This window comes from Stegostoma tigrinum (assembly GCF_030684315.1).
Source record: "Stegostoma tigrinum isolate sSteTig4 chromosome 44 unlocalized genomic scaffold, sSteTig4.hap1 SUPER_44_unloc_1, whole genome shotgun sequence".
Lineage (NCBI taxonomy): Eukaryota > Metazoa > Chordata > Chondrichthyes > Orectolobiformes > Stegostomatidae > Stegostoma > Stegostoma tigrinum.
Genome location: NW_026728049.1, coordinates 180,163 through 195,890, shown reverse-complemented (window position 1 = coordinate 195,890; position 15,728 = coordinate 180,163). Strand labels below are relative to the sequence as shown.

General features: G+C 52.9%; 1 protein-coding gene across 6 annotated transcripts in view; it reads right to left on the bottom strand.

Annotated features, from left to right (window-relative positions):
- LOC125450177 (uncharacterized) overlaps nucleotides 1-15,728 on the bottom strand; it is a 116,322-nt gene that overhangs the window by 86,128 nt on the left and 14,466 nt on the right. For 5 of the 6 annotated variants that reach the window (XM_059643508.1, XM_059643512.1, XM_059643509.1 and 2 more), the window contains exons 10-25: nucleotides 14,238-14,408; nucleotides 13,676-13,831; nucleotides 13,266-13,415; nucleotides 10,908-11,060; nucleotides 9,691-9,846; nucleotides 8,839-8,994; nucleotides 8,114-8,266; nucleotides 7,304-7,471; nucleotides 6,378-6,533; nucleotides 5,495-5,650; nucleotides 4,869-5,024; nucleotides 3,841-3,996; nucleotides 3,409-3,561; nucleotides 2,236-2,394; nucleotides 1,385-1,546; nucleotides 649-831 (exon numbers count right to left, since the gene is read on the bottom strand). In XM_059643508.1, the coding sequence (XP_059499491.1) occupies nucleotides 649-831; nucleotides 1,385-1,546; nucleotides 2,236-2,394; nucleotides 3,409-3,561; nucleotides 3,841-3,996; nucleotides 4,869-5,024; nucleotides 5,495-5,650; nucleotides 6,378-6,533; nucleotides 7,304-7,471; nucleotides 8,114-8,266; nucleotides 8,839-8,994; nucleotides 9,691-9,846; nucleotides 10,908-11,060; nucleotides 13,266-13,415; nucleotides 13,676-13,831; nucleotides 14,238-14,408 (2,544 nt within the window). The remainder of the gene's footprint in view (nucleotides 1-648; nucleotides 832-1,384; nucleotides 1,547-2,235; nucleotides 2,395-3,408; nucleotides 3,562-3,840; nucleotides 3,997-4,868; nucleotides 5,025-5,494; nucleotides 5,651-6,377; nucleotides 6,534-7,303; nucleotides 7,472-8,113; nucleotides 8,267-8,838; nucleotides 8,995-9,690; nucleotides 9,847-10,907; nucleotides 11,061-13,265; nucleotides 13,416-13,675; nucleotides 13,832-14,237; nucleotides 14,409-15,728) is intronic. The other variant, XM_059643511.1, reaches the window with a different exon arrangement.

Sequence of the window (15,728 nt, the reverse complement as noted above, 5' to 3'; positions counted from 1 at the left end):
GATGGCACAATATTTTTATTTTACACATAGGCTTCTACGTACATGGAATGAGCTGCCAGCGGAATTGGTTGAAGCGGGTACATTAATAACATTGAACAGGCATTTGGTTGAATACATGGATCGGAAAGTTTAAGATGGATATGGGCCTACAGCAGGGAAATTGGGTCATCATGGACAAATTTGGGCCGAAGTGCCAGTCTCCGTGCCGTACCGCTCGATGACTGCATGACCGGGGAACTGTGCACGATGCTCCGAAGGTGGGTGTAACTAAGCGTGACACGGAGACCAGGAAATTGTGCACGGAGCTCCGCCTTCGAGTCTGACTCAGCGGGAAATGGAGACCAGCAAAGTCAGAATGGACATCACACAAGCAGCTTGCTGGGAGCAGGGTGTTCGCCACATACAGCCTGCTCGGAGCAGGGCTTTCCCAGCGCGCACCCAGCTGGGAGCAGGGCTTTCCCCACACACAGCCTGCTCGGAGCAGGGCATTCCCAGCGCGCAGCCGGCTGGGAGCAGGGCTTTCCCCACATACAGTCTGCTCAGAGCGTGGCGTTCCCCACACACAGACTGCTGGGAACTGGGTGATTCCATGACTCACTGCTGGGTACAGCTGGGTGTTTTAAGAACTGGCAGACTACATGCAGTTACCTGAGACTGACACATTGCGGTTCTGTCCCATGAACGAGTGCACACAGCGTCTACCACACGGAGTCTCACAACATGACGTCCACTTCCCACAGTCCTCATTGTCTTCACACGAGATGCTGTGATTCATCCTGCAGACACGATCCAGGCTGGACACCTTTGGACACTGCTCAGATTTCCCCCAGTCTGCAAAACGAATTGCTGGTGTTTATGCAAGAGGTCACGACAGATGCAGAGGTGGCAGAGACACAGGGAATAGGGGCTTACGGAGAAACAACAGGAGACAGAGAGAACAGTGACACTCAGACAGTGAAGATCTGCAACACGGAGACACAAAAACATGTGACAAGAGGCGGAATGCCGCAGAGAAGTAGAGAGAACGAGACAGAGGGAGAGTCGGAGAGTGAGTGAGAGAGAAAGAGAGAGAGAGAAGGCTTGCCAGTGGGGGGAGGGGGTAGAGAGAGAGAGAGAGAGAGAGAGAGAGAGAGAGGGAGAGAGAGAGAGAGAGAGGGAGAGAAGGAGAGGAATGCGACAGAGAAAGAGTGGGATAAGACGTACAAAATACGGAAAGGAAATGATGAGACACCGAGAGCGGGAGATCTGTTGGATGGACGCACTATGAGAGACAAAGAGAAATACACACACAGACACAAAGTGGGATATACACACAGTGAGGGAACAATCCCACTGCAGTCTCATTCAGGCCTGTCCAGCAGACACTTTTCGGACCAGCAATTACCTCCATCAGACTTCCTGTAGAACGACGGGACACAGCGTTTCTGACAACCAGCATCACAGCACCTTTGAGATCCAGCACAATCTCCATCTGACTCACACACCCTCCCAAAGGTGGAGTTACACACACAGGCAAGATGGTCGGGGCGAGGGCACTGCCCATTATCTTCCGGTGAGAGAAAGACAGAGAGAGCGCAGAACCGAGTTAGACACACAGTAAACGTCCCACTGCAGTATTATCCATCTCTCACTCCCAGAACATCGACAGCACAGGGCTAGATACAGAAGACAGCTCCCACTGCAGTATTACACATCTCTCACTCCCAGAACATCGACAGCACAGGGCTCGACACAGACGAAACATCCCACTGCAGTATTACACATCTCTCACTCCCAGAACATCGACAGCACAGGGCTCGACACAGACGAAACATCCCACTGCAGTATTACACATCTCTCACTCCCAGAACATAGATAGCATGGGGTTAGATACAGAGTAAAGCTCCCGCTACACTATTCCCAACCTCTCACTCTCAGAACATGCTCAGAACGGGCTTAGATACAGACTAAAGGTCCCACTGCTGTATTCCCCATTTCTCACTCCCAAGGCATGGTCAGAATGGGGTTAGATACAGAGTAAAGCTCCCAGTGTATTATTCTCCATCTCTCACTCACAGGACAGGGGGATAGATACAGAGTTAAACTCCCACGACACTGACACACACCAAACACTCCCTGCGCACAGACAAAACAAGCTTACACACAGGGTGAAACATGCCTCTCCCCTGTCCCCTCTCAAACACATTCAGTATCTCCAGTGGGACGCTGAGTGCAGATCAGACAACATGAACTCACCATCTCTGAAGTGCTTGAGGACACATCTTGACCCACATGGGGTAAAGCAGCATGTCCCCCACCTGCCACAGTCACTCTCACTTTTACACTCCCTGCCCAGAGTTGTGTTACAGACATAGCTCAGTTGACTGGGGCTCGAGCACTCTCCAGGTCTCTCACCTAGAAAGGGAACATTCAGATGTTAGCTTCTCCTTACACACGAGAGTACAAGGCTTACAGGCATTCTGCGCCGGGGAGACACTCACTGCTGGCAGTCCTTCCATGGTCCAGATGAAGAACTCGACCAAACTGCACTCTGGGGTCGGCAACACTCTGCTCCCTGCAGTCCGGGGTCTATCCCACTTGGCTCACTGCAGAACCTGGTCTATCACAGTCGGTGCCCTGCAGACCGGGGTCTACTCCAATCTGCACCCTGCAGTCCCGGGTCTCTCCCCTTCTGCTCCCTGCAGTCGCGGGTCTATCCCAGCTTGCTCCCTGCAGTCCCGGCTCTATCCCCGTCTGCTCCCTGCAGTCCCGGCTCTATCCCAGTCTGCTCCCTGCAGGCCCGGGTCTATCCCACTTGGATCACTGCAGAATCGGGTCTATCACAGTCGGTACCCTGCACACCCGGGTCTATCCCAGCTTGCTCCCTGCAGTCCCGGGTCTCTCCCAGTCTGCTCCCTGCACACCCGGCTCTATCCCAGTCTGCTCCCTGCAGGCCCGGGTCTATCCCAGTTGGCTCACTGCAGAACCGGGTCTCTCACAGTCGGTGCCTTACAGACCAGGGTCTTCCCCAATCTGCTCCCTGCGGTCCCAGGTCAATCACACTTGGCTCCCCGCAATCCCGGATCTATCACGGTCGGTACCCTGCAGACCCATGAAGATCCCAGTCTGCTCCCAGCAGTCCCATCTCTATCCCAGTTTGCTCCCTGCAGCCCCGGGGCTGTCCCACTCGGCTCCCTGCAATCCCGCGTCTATCCCAGTTGGCTCACTGCAAACCAGGGTCTATCTCAATCTGCTCCCTGCGGTCCCGGGTCAATCATAGAATGCCCCTTGCAGTCCCAGGTCTATCCCAGTCTGCTCCCTCTAGTCCTGGGTCTGTCCCAGTTTTTCTCACTCCAGTCTCCACTTTGCTGAACTGTCCCCCCAAGACCGTTCCCTCCTGCAGACACTCTGTCACACCGCTCTCCTTACCGCGTCTGAAGGAGTAGATACATTTCTTGCCACATCCAATATCACAGCACTGTTTGTACGAAGGGCAATCGTCATCATCCTCACAAGATTGGATCCAGCTTTTCTTACACAGGAAAGACACTTGGGAATGTTCCGGGCATTTCTTTGGCAGAACTAAACGAGAAAGAGAAGGTTATCTTCATCAATCTGCTTAAAAACAGACAGCAGCTCACACTGACTGCATCCAACACTCCCAGGGACAGGGACAACACTGGGTTACATACAGACTAAAGCTGCCTCTGCACGATACACAAACAAAAACTCCCTGGGACAGGGACAGCACAGAGTTAGACACAGTGTCAAGCTCCCTCTACAGCCCGACCCATTTATTGCTCACCGATCTTGGGACTATGCAACAAACCTGTGGGAAGCTGTGCAGTCAGGAATACTCACATTTACTGATGAATGTGGGCACACATTTCCCCCCACAGCCCTTGGCCAGGCAGCACCTCTGCCAGACGTCACACTGCGTGTCGTTCCTGCAGTCTTTTCCCAGGGTCGTGTTGCACAACATCGTCAGCCTCCCACGGAAGGGACAAGTTCCGTTCTCTGTGAACACAAACAAGCGCACTTAGGGGACAGAATCACACAATAATTCACACCCGACTGCAGCACACGACACACCCATCTCACTCACAACACACAGCCTGCTGCGCAGTGAAGGGACCAGGAACTGGGGTGAAGGGGGAACACCTCACTCTGTCTTCTGCCGCAGTATCACGGAACAGCTCACTCACAAGGCCTCTCCCATGGCCTTCAGTGGAAAGAAGGTATGGGCTGAGGGGAGAGGAAGGACTCAACTGTGACAGGGTAAGGACATCAGAGACAGCACAGCCTCCACACAGGGCTTACTCATTTTCCCGTCTGCTCACCGGACAGCAGGAACCCTGTCAGCTTCACCCCCTCACCTGCCCAAACCCGGGAACAGGGATCAGGAGCAGGATATCAGTCTCCTCTCACCTCAATTCCTCCATTATCCAGGGACATGCATCAGAGGCAGGATCCCTGTCTGCTCCCCAATCACACACTCTGCAACCCAGGGACAAGGACTGGGGGCAAACTCAAAGTCTCCTTCCCACCCCAATTCCTCCATAACCCGGCGACGTAGAACGGGAGCAGGATCCCAGTCTATTTCAGACCCCAACTTCCCCAAACCCTCTCGGGGAAAAGCTCAGAAATCACAGGACACCAGGTTTTACTCCTTCAGAGCTTCACGCATCGCCCCATTGTCAGGTGATCCTGGGGACAAGGATCGCAGCAGGACCCACTCAGTTTCACAACACTCCTTCCTTAAGCCACGGATGGGGATGGACAGAAGAATCCCGCGATGGCAAACGTCCTGCCCTGCGTAACCTATATTCTGCCGACAGCATACATGAACTGTGGGGCGAGGGGGGTATCCCACGCTCTCTCTTGCTCACCTCCTGTGAAACACTTTGGGGTGCACTTCTTCCCACAGCCAGCATCACAACACAAGTGGTATCCATCACAGTCCTGGCTGTCCTGGCAAGAATGCCCAGTGCTGATCCGACAGAACTTGGAGAGGGTGTCCTCCTCTGGACACTGGTCAGTAGGCTCTGTGAACGGAAGGGCGGCCCAGAACAGTTACAGAGGCCCTCCCAGGCCCCACAACATACCCACACTCCAACATTACCACGCCCTTCCCCTTCCCCAACCTCGCACTCGTCGGGAGTGGGAGTGCTGATTCAATCTCTGACCCTGTGTAATCATCCTCTCACTTACCACTGCTTCCCTCTTTATCCCGACTCCTCCACTGCTCCGACTGCCTCACTACATCCTTCCAGTGGGGTTACATCGCTCCCGCCCCTTGTCTGAGCCGCGGGCCCCCACCCTAAAGTCTACACCCTCCCTCTCCGGGTGCCCATGGTCATTCCACTCACTGCTCACTGCTCACCGCTCACCCGGGTTACTCCCTCACTGATGTCATGAGGACACTGCGAGGGAGTCCCGGTCGCTGAATGCGGGGCCATGCGATGTCCTCTCTCTTGCTGGGGTTACGTCGAGTTGGGGACAGAGGGGGACTTACTTCTCGCAAACCACTGTGACACACATCGAGGCCCACACTCCGTGTTACAGCACGATGCCCAGTGACCACAGGAATCGTCACCGTCGCAGCGAGAGGTGAAGTTCATTCGACAGACATAATGCAGTCTGGTCCCATCCGGACACGTGGATCCGTGCTCTACGGGGAGACACAGAGAGGGAGGGAGAGAGAGAGAGAAATAGAGGGCACTCAACATGACTGCTGAAACAACAGAGCCCATTCCGTGGGCGATATCTACCACAAAGAGCACAGGAACAGGAGCTGCAGCAGGTGATAGAGAAAGAGAGGAGGGTGTAGGGACAGGAGGGGTTTACACAGATAGGGAGGGAGGGTATCGAGACTGGAGGGGTAACATGGACAGGGAGTGGGTGTAGGGGGATGGAGGGGGTAACAGAAATAGGGAGAGGGTGCAAGGGATGGAGGAGGTTACAGAGATAGGGAGGGGTGTAGGGGCTGGAAGGGGTGACAGAGATGGGGAGGCAGTGTAGGATCTTGAGGAGGTTGCAGTGATAATGGGGAGGTGTAGCGACTACAGCAGGTTTTACAGATAGGGAGGGGATTACGGACTGGAGCGGGTAACACATACAGGGAGGGGGTCTGCGGGCTGGTGGTGCTGACAGAGACAGGAGGGGGTCTCGGGGCTGGTGGTGCTGACAGAGACAGGAGGGGGTCTCGGGGCTGGTGGTGGGTCACAGACAAAGGGAGGGGCTCTAGGGGCTGGAGGACGAGACAGGGGCAGGGAGATGAACTGGGGCAGAAGGGAGTTAAACAGTGAAGTAGAGGGTATTCTGGGTGGAGAAGGTGACAGAGAGAGGGAGGGGGGGTTTGTGGAGCTGGAGAATCCGAGGGGTTCTGTCGTTCTCACCTCCAGGCTTGAAACTCATGACACATCTCTTCCCACATCCGGTCTCACAACACCTTTGCCAGATATCGCAGTCGTCATCAGTGGAACATTGAGAGCCCAGTTTCATCTGACAAATGGGCTGGAGGCGAGACTGCGCTGGACATTCGAACGCTTCCGCTGTGAGGGACAAAAAGACTCAGCTCAAACCGAACGGCGCTCTACAGGATTACAGTTCATACCACCAGAGACAAGGAGCTGGGGAGGCCATTCGGGCTGTCATTGCTAACCCGCTCGATCGGGACATCATTGCTGATCCACCACATGGAGTGCACTTTCCACTCATCACCCCACAGTGGCCACATTCATTTTTCAGCTCAGCCTTACAGGGACCGCTCTCTATTCTCTCTCTCACACAGGGACCGCTCTCCTCTCTCTCTCATACACAGGGAGTGCACTCCGCGCATTCTCTTTCTCACACAGCGATGGCTCTCGATTCTCTCTCTCACACAGGGGCTGCACTCCTTGCTCTCTCTCACAGAGGGACCGTTCCCCTCGCTCTCTCTCACATACGGACCACTCCCCTCTCACTCTCTCCCTCTCTCTCACAGGGACTGCTCCCCTCACTCTCTCTCTCACAGGCTCTGTTCTCCTCTCTCTCTCTCTCTCTCTCACACACACACAGGGACCGCTCCCCTCCATCTCTCTCACACAGGGATCGCTCCCCTCACTCTCTTTCACACAGGGACTGTTCTCCTCTCTCTCTCTCTCTCTCTCACAGGGACCACTACCCTCCCTCTGTCTCATAAAGGAAACGCTCCCCTCGCTCTCTCTCACACAGGGACTGCTCCCCTCCCTCTCTCTCACACACGGATCGCTCTCTTCCCTCACAGACCCTCTCTCTCCTCAGCACACAATCCTCTTTGCGAGACGTGTTCTGTCACTCTCACCTCGCCTGCGGACCCCGTAGACACAGCGTTTTCCGCAATCTCCGACCTGACAGCATCGCTTCCACCTTGTGCAGTCGTCATCTCCCTCACATTCCTCACCGTCGTCCCGGTCACAGATATGTTGAGTTTGGGATGGTTTGGGACACTGCGCGTCTCGCTTTCCTGTTTCTGGGTGAAATCACATTCCAGTCAGAGTCTAGGCAGAAACTCCCAATACAGAAATTCCAAATGACACTCCCAATATCCCTCCGGTGGGAAGATCCCGGGAATAAAGAGGGCTACCCCGAGATAAAGGGGCAACATTGCAGGGGGCACTGTAAAGACAAGGACGGAGGGTTTCACTTCGGGGTTCATTCAGGGTCGGCCCATTACCACAAATCAGTGAGGGGACGACGGGTGCTGGAATCGGGATGGCGCGTGGGCTTGTGGTTGTTTCAGGAGCAGTAGATTCCAGTGGGAACAAGCTGACAAGGACAGGATTTCACAGACCGGGTACTGGTTTACATTGGGATTGAACAATACCAAGGGAAATCCGATCGCAGTGGGAACAATCCTGAAACGGATCTGAACAAGCTGGGACACACAAAGGGCTCTCCTTCTATACCACCCTCCCTCACCCTCCATCTATCACAGATACATAGCCCACATTCAAACAGGAAACATCCTCAAACTGAATGCTCTAACTGCAGGGCTGGGCTTGGGCTATTGGGACAGACAGGGTCTCTGCCTTCGTCAGAAACGGTACGTGAGGGGTGCGCAGCATTTGCTCGGCGTAGCAAGGCTGGGGGTGCAGGGGTCAGTCGTCCTCACCATGTGCGTAATACCGACGGACACATCGCTTCCCACATCCAGCCTCACAGCACGACAGCCACAGATCACAGTCATCGTCGTTTCGACACTCCTGGCCGTAGTTGATGTCACACATCGGGGTAAGGCGTTCGGCAGCTGGGCAGCTCCTGTTCTCTGGGGAGCAGGAGGATAGGGGTCAGACAGGGTTAAATCTCAGCCATAGTCTCAGGTTACCATCAGTGACCGCACCCGGATGTCAAGCTTTCTCGACACCATCATCCCATCAAATACTCCCACTACAGGGACAGCACCGTCTTAGATACGGGATAAAACTCCCACTATACAGTACCCACTCCGTCAAAAACTCCCAGTACAGGGACAGCAAGGGGTGAGATACAGAGTAAAATTCCCTCTACACTGTCCCTCCTCCACCCAACACTCCCAGGACAGGGACAGCACGGGGAAAAATTCACAGCAAACTCCCTCTACACGGTCCCCACTCCATCAAACGCTCCCAAGGACAGGGGTTTCGGTACAGAGTCCAAGTCCCTCTGCACTGACCCTCTCCATCAAACACTCCTAGGAAAGGGACAATACCCGCTTGCATACACAGTAAAACCTCCTCTGCACTGTCCCAATGATCACACACTGACAGCTAACTCCCTGATAATCTGAATCCATTATCCCCACCCCGCAACCACCGTCCATCCCCGAACAAACCCCTCATCCCGAGACCACCCTCTTACCTCCTTTGAAGAAACGAAAGACGCATCTTTTTCCGCAGCCGGCGTCACAGCACATCTGCCAACGGTCACAGTCAGTGTCTGCTTCACATTCATCTCCCAGCTTCATGGTGCAGACCTTGCCCAGGGCACTGCTCTGTGGGCACTGCGCCCCTCCCTCTGTGTGGGCACACACACCGAGAGATGATTACACAGCCTGTTCCGAGGCTAACACCTTCATTTACAGACGCAGGCCCACAGGGAAACCATACACCATCACGTCCCAAAAACCACACTGCAACCTCCCCCCGTCTTCGCTCCCCGTCACTGCTTACAGCACGGATCACACACAGACGGTACACCTTTTCCGTCGGCACATTGGCTCAGGGAGCACAAAGGACCCGGACAGACAGAAAATAATAGAATAGTGTAGGTTACATCGGCTTGAGATCGGTATGACAGGTCGGCACAACATCGGGGGCCGAAGGGCCTGTACTGTGCTGTAATGTTCAACGTTCTAAAAGGTAACGCGAAGATGCATCGGGTTTCCCGGTTCAGGCAAGAGACAAACGTCACTTGCATCACAGCAAGTATGGACGCCAAGGCGGAGTGCTCTCTTCCCATACTCCAACCTCAATGATTACAGAGGGTCACAAACTTGGCTGTGTGTGTGTGATTGTGTATGTGTCAGAGTGAAAGTGAGAGTGAGGATGTGTGAGAGTATGTGTGTGTGAGAGCGTGGATGTGTGTGTTTGGGTGTGCGCGCGTGTGTTTGTGCTTGAGTTGGGCGGAGGTTCTCAGTGCATTGAAACCACACTGTAAATGGGAAGGGGGTTGGGGCAAAGGCCGAAGGCTCTGTGTCCGGATTGCCCTTACTGTGCAGTGAGCTGCTGCGGACACATCTCCTCCCGCAGCCCACGTCGCAGCATTGCTCCCAGCTCCTGCAGTCTTCGTCCCTCACACACGACATGCTCGAGTTCCTCTCACAGATCCACTTTGCCCGGTATCGATCAGGGCAGTCTCCCTCATCATCTACAACACAACACGCTGGAGGTTACTGGTGGAGAAGCAAGGCCCAGAAGGGCCACTGGGTCAAATAGGGTCCGTGCTGTCGGTCTGTCAGTGCAGAGGGAAAGGGCACTATCGGAGTTCCAGTGCAGCAGAGGGACATTAACCTTTTTCTGTCCGTCTCCATTTCTCCCTCGCGCTCTCTTCGCACTAACTCCATCTTGCTTGATGAACAATGGTGACGGTGTCCCATTTTCACTTCACTGCTCTATTCCTGCACTCGACCACACGTGACAATAAAACTGAAATCTCATTCTAAACCTCATCTGTGTCAGTTCCCACATTATTTGCATTTCTCATCCTCCATCACTCACTGCCTTGTCAACTCACTCGCTGTCAAACTCTTTTTCCGACGTCCCACTCTCATTGCCCTTCAAAATCCCTTTCTACGTCCCCCTCTCTATTTCAATCACACTCATTCCTCCTGATTGTCACCCAGTCTCTCTCTGTCTCGTTTGTCCCATCTCTCTGTCTCCTCCTCTCCCTGTCTGTCTCAATCGGAGTTTGCAACTCTTTCGATACCATTGTGTCTCCCTGGCTCTGACTCATCATGGCACTTCCTCGACATTCCTCGCTCTTATTCTTTCCTCACCTCCCTCTCTCTTGCATCACACTCTCTCTCACTCTGTCATGAGTTCCCAATCATTCTCTCTGTCCCATTCTCCCAGTCCCTCCTCTCTCTGCACCATTCTCTCAATCTCTCTCTCTCTCTCTCTCTCTCCCTGTCCCAATTTCGCGGTCCATCCCCTTCTCTCCTTATCTTTCTCCCAGCCCCCCGGCCCCCACCCCCTCTCTCTCTCTCTCGGTGCTATTCTCGGTGTCGCTCTCTGTCTCTCCCTGTACCATTCAGCCACTCTCTCTGCCTCTCTGTGCCATTCTCCTGGTCCCTCCCTCTGGCTTGCACTGTTCCATTCACCCGCTCTCTCTCTCTCTCTCACTCTCTCTCTCAGTACCATTCTCCAGGTACAATCCCCCCGCCTTCCTGTCTGTGTCGCTCTCACTCACTAGTTATTCCCACAACTTACCATCATCCATGATGCTGGGGATACAGACTTTTCCACACTTGCTCTGACAGCAGCTCTGCCAGGCATCACAGTCTTCATCTCCGTTGCACTGATCTCCCAGTTTCATGTCACACATGGGTTCGAGGCGGTGGGGAGCGGGACAGCTCTCATCTCCTGCAGGTTACAGAGACATGCATCGATGGAGTAGGTACCAAAACACACAACCCTCTCTGATCTGCTGCAGTCAGACACTAGCCCTGAACAAGGGACTCCCACAACTCTTCCATCGTCAATGGACCAGACTCATCGCCCCTGAATGGAGGAAGGTGCAGGAATTTTGGAAATTCCATGTATCTCTGTGAAATCCTCACTCCTATCACCAGCCAAAGTGAAAATGGGATCACATCTCTGACGTCAGAAGCGGGGGCCGGTTATCAGCTGGCAATCAGATTCCACTGTGGATCAGTGCGGAGGTTCCCTGCTCTCAGCTGGTGTACGACTGAGACACACACACACACACACACACACACACACACACACACACACACACACACACACACACACAGAGTCTGCAGCAGACTCACACTCACACGCATACATGTTCTGAAACAGAATCACACTCACTCTCACACACATTCATTCTGAAACAGACTCACACTCACTGTCTTACACACACTTGCACTGAAACAGAATCGCACTCACTCTCACACACATTCATTCTGAAACAGACTCACACTCACTCTCTCACACACACTTGCACTCAAACAGAATCACACTCACTCTCACACGCACTCATTCCGAAACAGACACACTCACTCTCACACACTCATTTTCAAACAGACACTCACTGTCTCACACACACTTGCACTGAAACAGAATCACACTCACTCACACACTCATTCTGAAACAGAATCACACTCACTCTCACACACTCATTCTGAAACAGACACTCACTCTCTCGCACTCACTTGCACTGAAACAGAATCACACTCACTCTCACACACTCTCATTTTGAAACAGACTGACACTCTGACAAAAGGAGCAGTTACCAGGGGAAGATATTTCACTGGGGAAAAGGAAACTATGATTCTATCAGGGCTATTGCAGGCTTCAGCGAGACATTGACAGTATGCAGCGCTGGGCGGAGAAATGGCAGATGGAGTTCAACCTGGATAAATGCGAGCTGATGCATTTTGGAAGGTCGAACTTAAATGCTGAATTTAGGATTAAAGGCGGGATTCTCGGCAGTGTGGAGCAACAGCAGGATCTTGGTGTTCATGTGCATAGCTCCCTCAAAGTTGCCACCCAGGTGGATAAGGTGGTTAAGAAAGCATATGGTGTTTTGGCTTTCATTAACAGGGGGATCGAGTTTAAGAGCTGCGAAGTTATGCTGCAGCTCTAAAAATCCCTGGTGAGACCACACTTGGAATATTGTGTCCTGTTCTGGTCGCCCTATTATAGGAAAGATGTGCAGGCTTTGGAGTGGGTGCACAGCAGGTTTACCAGGATGCTGCCTGGACTGGAGGGCTTGTCTTACGAGGAGAGGTTGACTGAGCTCGGACTTTTCTCTCTGGAGAGACGGAGGAAGAGAGGTGACCTGATCGAGGTGTACAAGGTAATGAGAGGGATGGATAGAGTCGATAGGCAGAGACTTTTCCCCAGGGCAGGACTGACTGCCACGAGGGGTCATAGTTTTAAGGTGTGAGGAGCAAGGTACAGAGGCGACGTCAGACGGAAGTTCTTCACCAGGACAGTGTGAGTGCATGGAATACTCTTCCAGGGGTAGTCGTTCAAGGGGAGTCATCAGTGACATTTAAGCGACTGCTGGACATGCACATGGACAGCCGTGAACTGAGGGGAATGTAGGTTAGGTTATTTTAATTTTGGATGACGATTATTCCACGGCACAACATCATGGGCCGAAGGGCCTGTACTGTGCTGTAACTTACTAGGTTCTATGTTCTCACTCCATTCTTAAAAACACACTCAACTTGACACACATACACACTCAACCTGGCACACACACACACACACACACACACACACACACAAACATACACACACACACACACACACACACACACACACACACAGACACATACACACACAAACACACACACACACACACACATACACACACACACACACACACACACACACACACACACACACACACACACACACAGACACACACAGACACATACACACACACACACACACACACACACACACACACACAGACACAGACACATACACACACAAACACACACACACACACACACACACACACACACACACACACACACACACACACACAGTGACGTACTGAAATACCCACAGATTAACCTCTGAACAAACAGAGACTGACTGATCACTTACGGCCCATGAGGAAACGAGGCACACATCTCTTTCCGCAGTTAGCATCGCAGCACGAGGACCAGGCAAAGCAATCAGCGTCACTCATACACACATCTCCCAGCTTCATCTCACAGAACGGGTCCAGGCGTGTGGAAGCAGGGCATTGGGTCGCTGGAATGAACACAGTGACAGTCAGATCAGGATCATCAACAAACAGACAGTCTCGCACTCCCACGACAGGGATAGCACGGGGTTAGATACAGAGTAAACCTCACTCTACACCCACCCTTCCCATCAAACACTCCCAGGGACAGGGGGTTAGGTACGGAGTAAAGCTCCCGCCACACTGTCCTCCCCACATTAAACACTGCCAGGACTGCACCTGTACCCTGGCAGCTTCGACACTGAGGTTAACAGGAGGGGTGCCTTACATCTGGTCAGGAACTTGGAGACACATCTATTCCCACAGGAGGTATTGCAGCAGGTCTGCCAATCTTCGCAGTCACTGTCCTTATCGCACTGAGTATGGAAACTCTCGGAGCAGACGTGCCTCAGTCTGGAAGCTGACGGACACCTTTCTTCACTCCCTGCAAAGACAGAGGCTCCATCTTAGCTTCGGGAACTGTTGCTGCTGCCTCAACCATTGTTTGCTCACTTCGCCCAGAGCTCTGGGAGACATGGAGAGAAAGACACAGAGAGGCGGAGACAGACACGGTGAAACAGAGAGAGAGAGAAACAGAGAGAGACTGAGAAATAGAGAAAGAGAGAGAGAGAGATGGGGAGAAAGCAACAGAGAATGTGAGACAGAGAGAGACTGACCGAGAGCGAGAGAGTGAGAGAGAGGGAGGGATTAAGACAGGGAGGGATACACACACAAACACACCGTCTCCCAGTCACACTCTGTGCCTCTTGTTCACTGATGAACAGGCTCTGGGACGGAAATGAGGGAGGGCAGTGAACCGGTCGGATCCGAGGGCAAATGGGGTTACTCACTCCTGCCGTGGAAAGAATGCACACAGCGTTGCCCACAACTGGTGTTGCAGCAGGTCTGCCAGGCATAGCAGTCGTTATCATCCTCACACAGCTCACCGTACTTCATGTCACACACTGCAGACAGGCGCTGAGGGGAAGGACACATTCCAAACGTCCGATCTGTGACAGACACTGATGGAGGGAGGCAGGGACACAGGGACAGGGAGAGGGATACAGACACAGATCAGAAACACCGCAAGGGCACATCGACGACACCCGGACGGAGCAGTCTCATTGCAGCACTGAGTGAGAGCGGGCCTAATGGATTAAGGCTAGATCACATGGAATCCAAGCACAGCCAGCATATTGGATACTCAATTGCTTTGATGGTAGGAAGCAGAGAGTAACAGCGGAAAGATGCTTGTCGGACTGGAGGCCGGTGACTGGTGCTGTGACTCAGGAGTCGGTGCAGGGGCCGTCGCTGTTTGTTCTCTATATCAATGATTTGGATGAGACTGTACAAGGCGTGCTTTCATAAGATTGCGGAGGACATTAAAATAGGTGGAATTGTCGGCAGTGAGGGAGGTTAGCACGAATTGCAGCAGCATCTCGATCACCTGGGCAAGTGGACGGAGAAATGGCAAATGGGGTTTGATGGAGTGAAGCCTGAGGTGGTGCATTCTGGAAAGTGAAATCAAGATCAGAGATTCATTGGTAGCGCCTTAAGGAGTCGCGTGGAACAGAGGGACCTTAGAGTTCAGGTACACGGCTCTCTGAAACTGGTGTTACAGGGAGACAGGGCAGTGAGGACGGCTTTTGGCTCATTGGCCTTCAGCAGTCAGGGCACTGTGTATACAAGTTGGGAACTTATGTCGCAGTTGTACAGGACGTTGGAAAGGCCACACTTGGAGCATCGCGGTCGGTTTCGGCCACCTTGCTAGCAGAAGGATTTGTGAAACTGGAAAGAGTGCAGAAGAAATTTACAAGATTGTTACCATAACTAAAGAGACTGAGTTATCAGGACAGAACAGGAGACAGTGGGCAAGCTCAGACTTTCTTCTTTAGTGTGTAAGAGACCGCGGTCGGCCGGGGGAGAGGGGCCGGAATCTTATCCAAGTGTATAAGATCGTGAAAGGCAATGACACGGTGAGAACACTCAGTCTTTTTCCCACGGTTGGGCAATCGGGACAAGGGGGCATCAGTTTAAGGTACGAGGGAAAGAGTACACGGGAATCCGATGGCACAATATTTTTATTTTACACATAGGCTTCTACGTACATGGAATGAGCTGCCAGCGGAATTGGTTGAAGCGGGTACATTAATAACATTGAACAGGCATTTGGTTGAATACATGGATCGGAAAGTTTAAGATGGATATGGGCCTACAGCAGGGAAATTGGGTCATCATGGACAAATTTGGGCCGAAGTGCCAGTCTCCGTGCCGTACCGCTCGATGACTGCATGACCGGGGAACTGTGCACGATGCTCCGAAGGTGGGTGTAACTAAGCGTG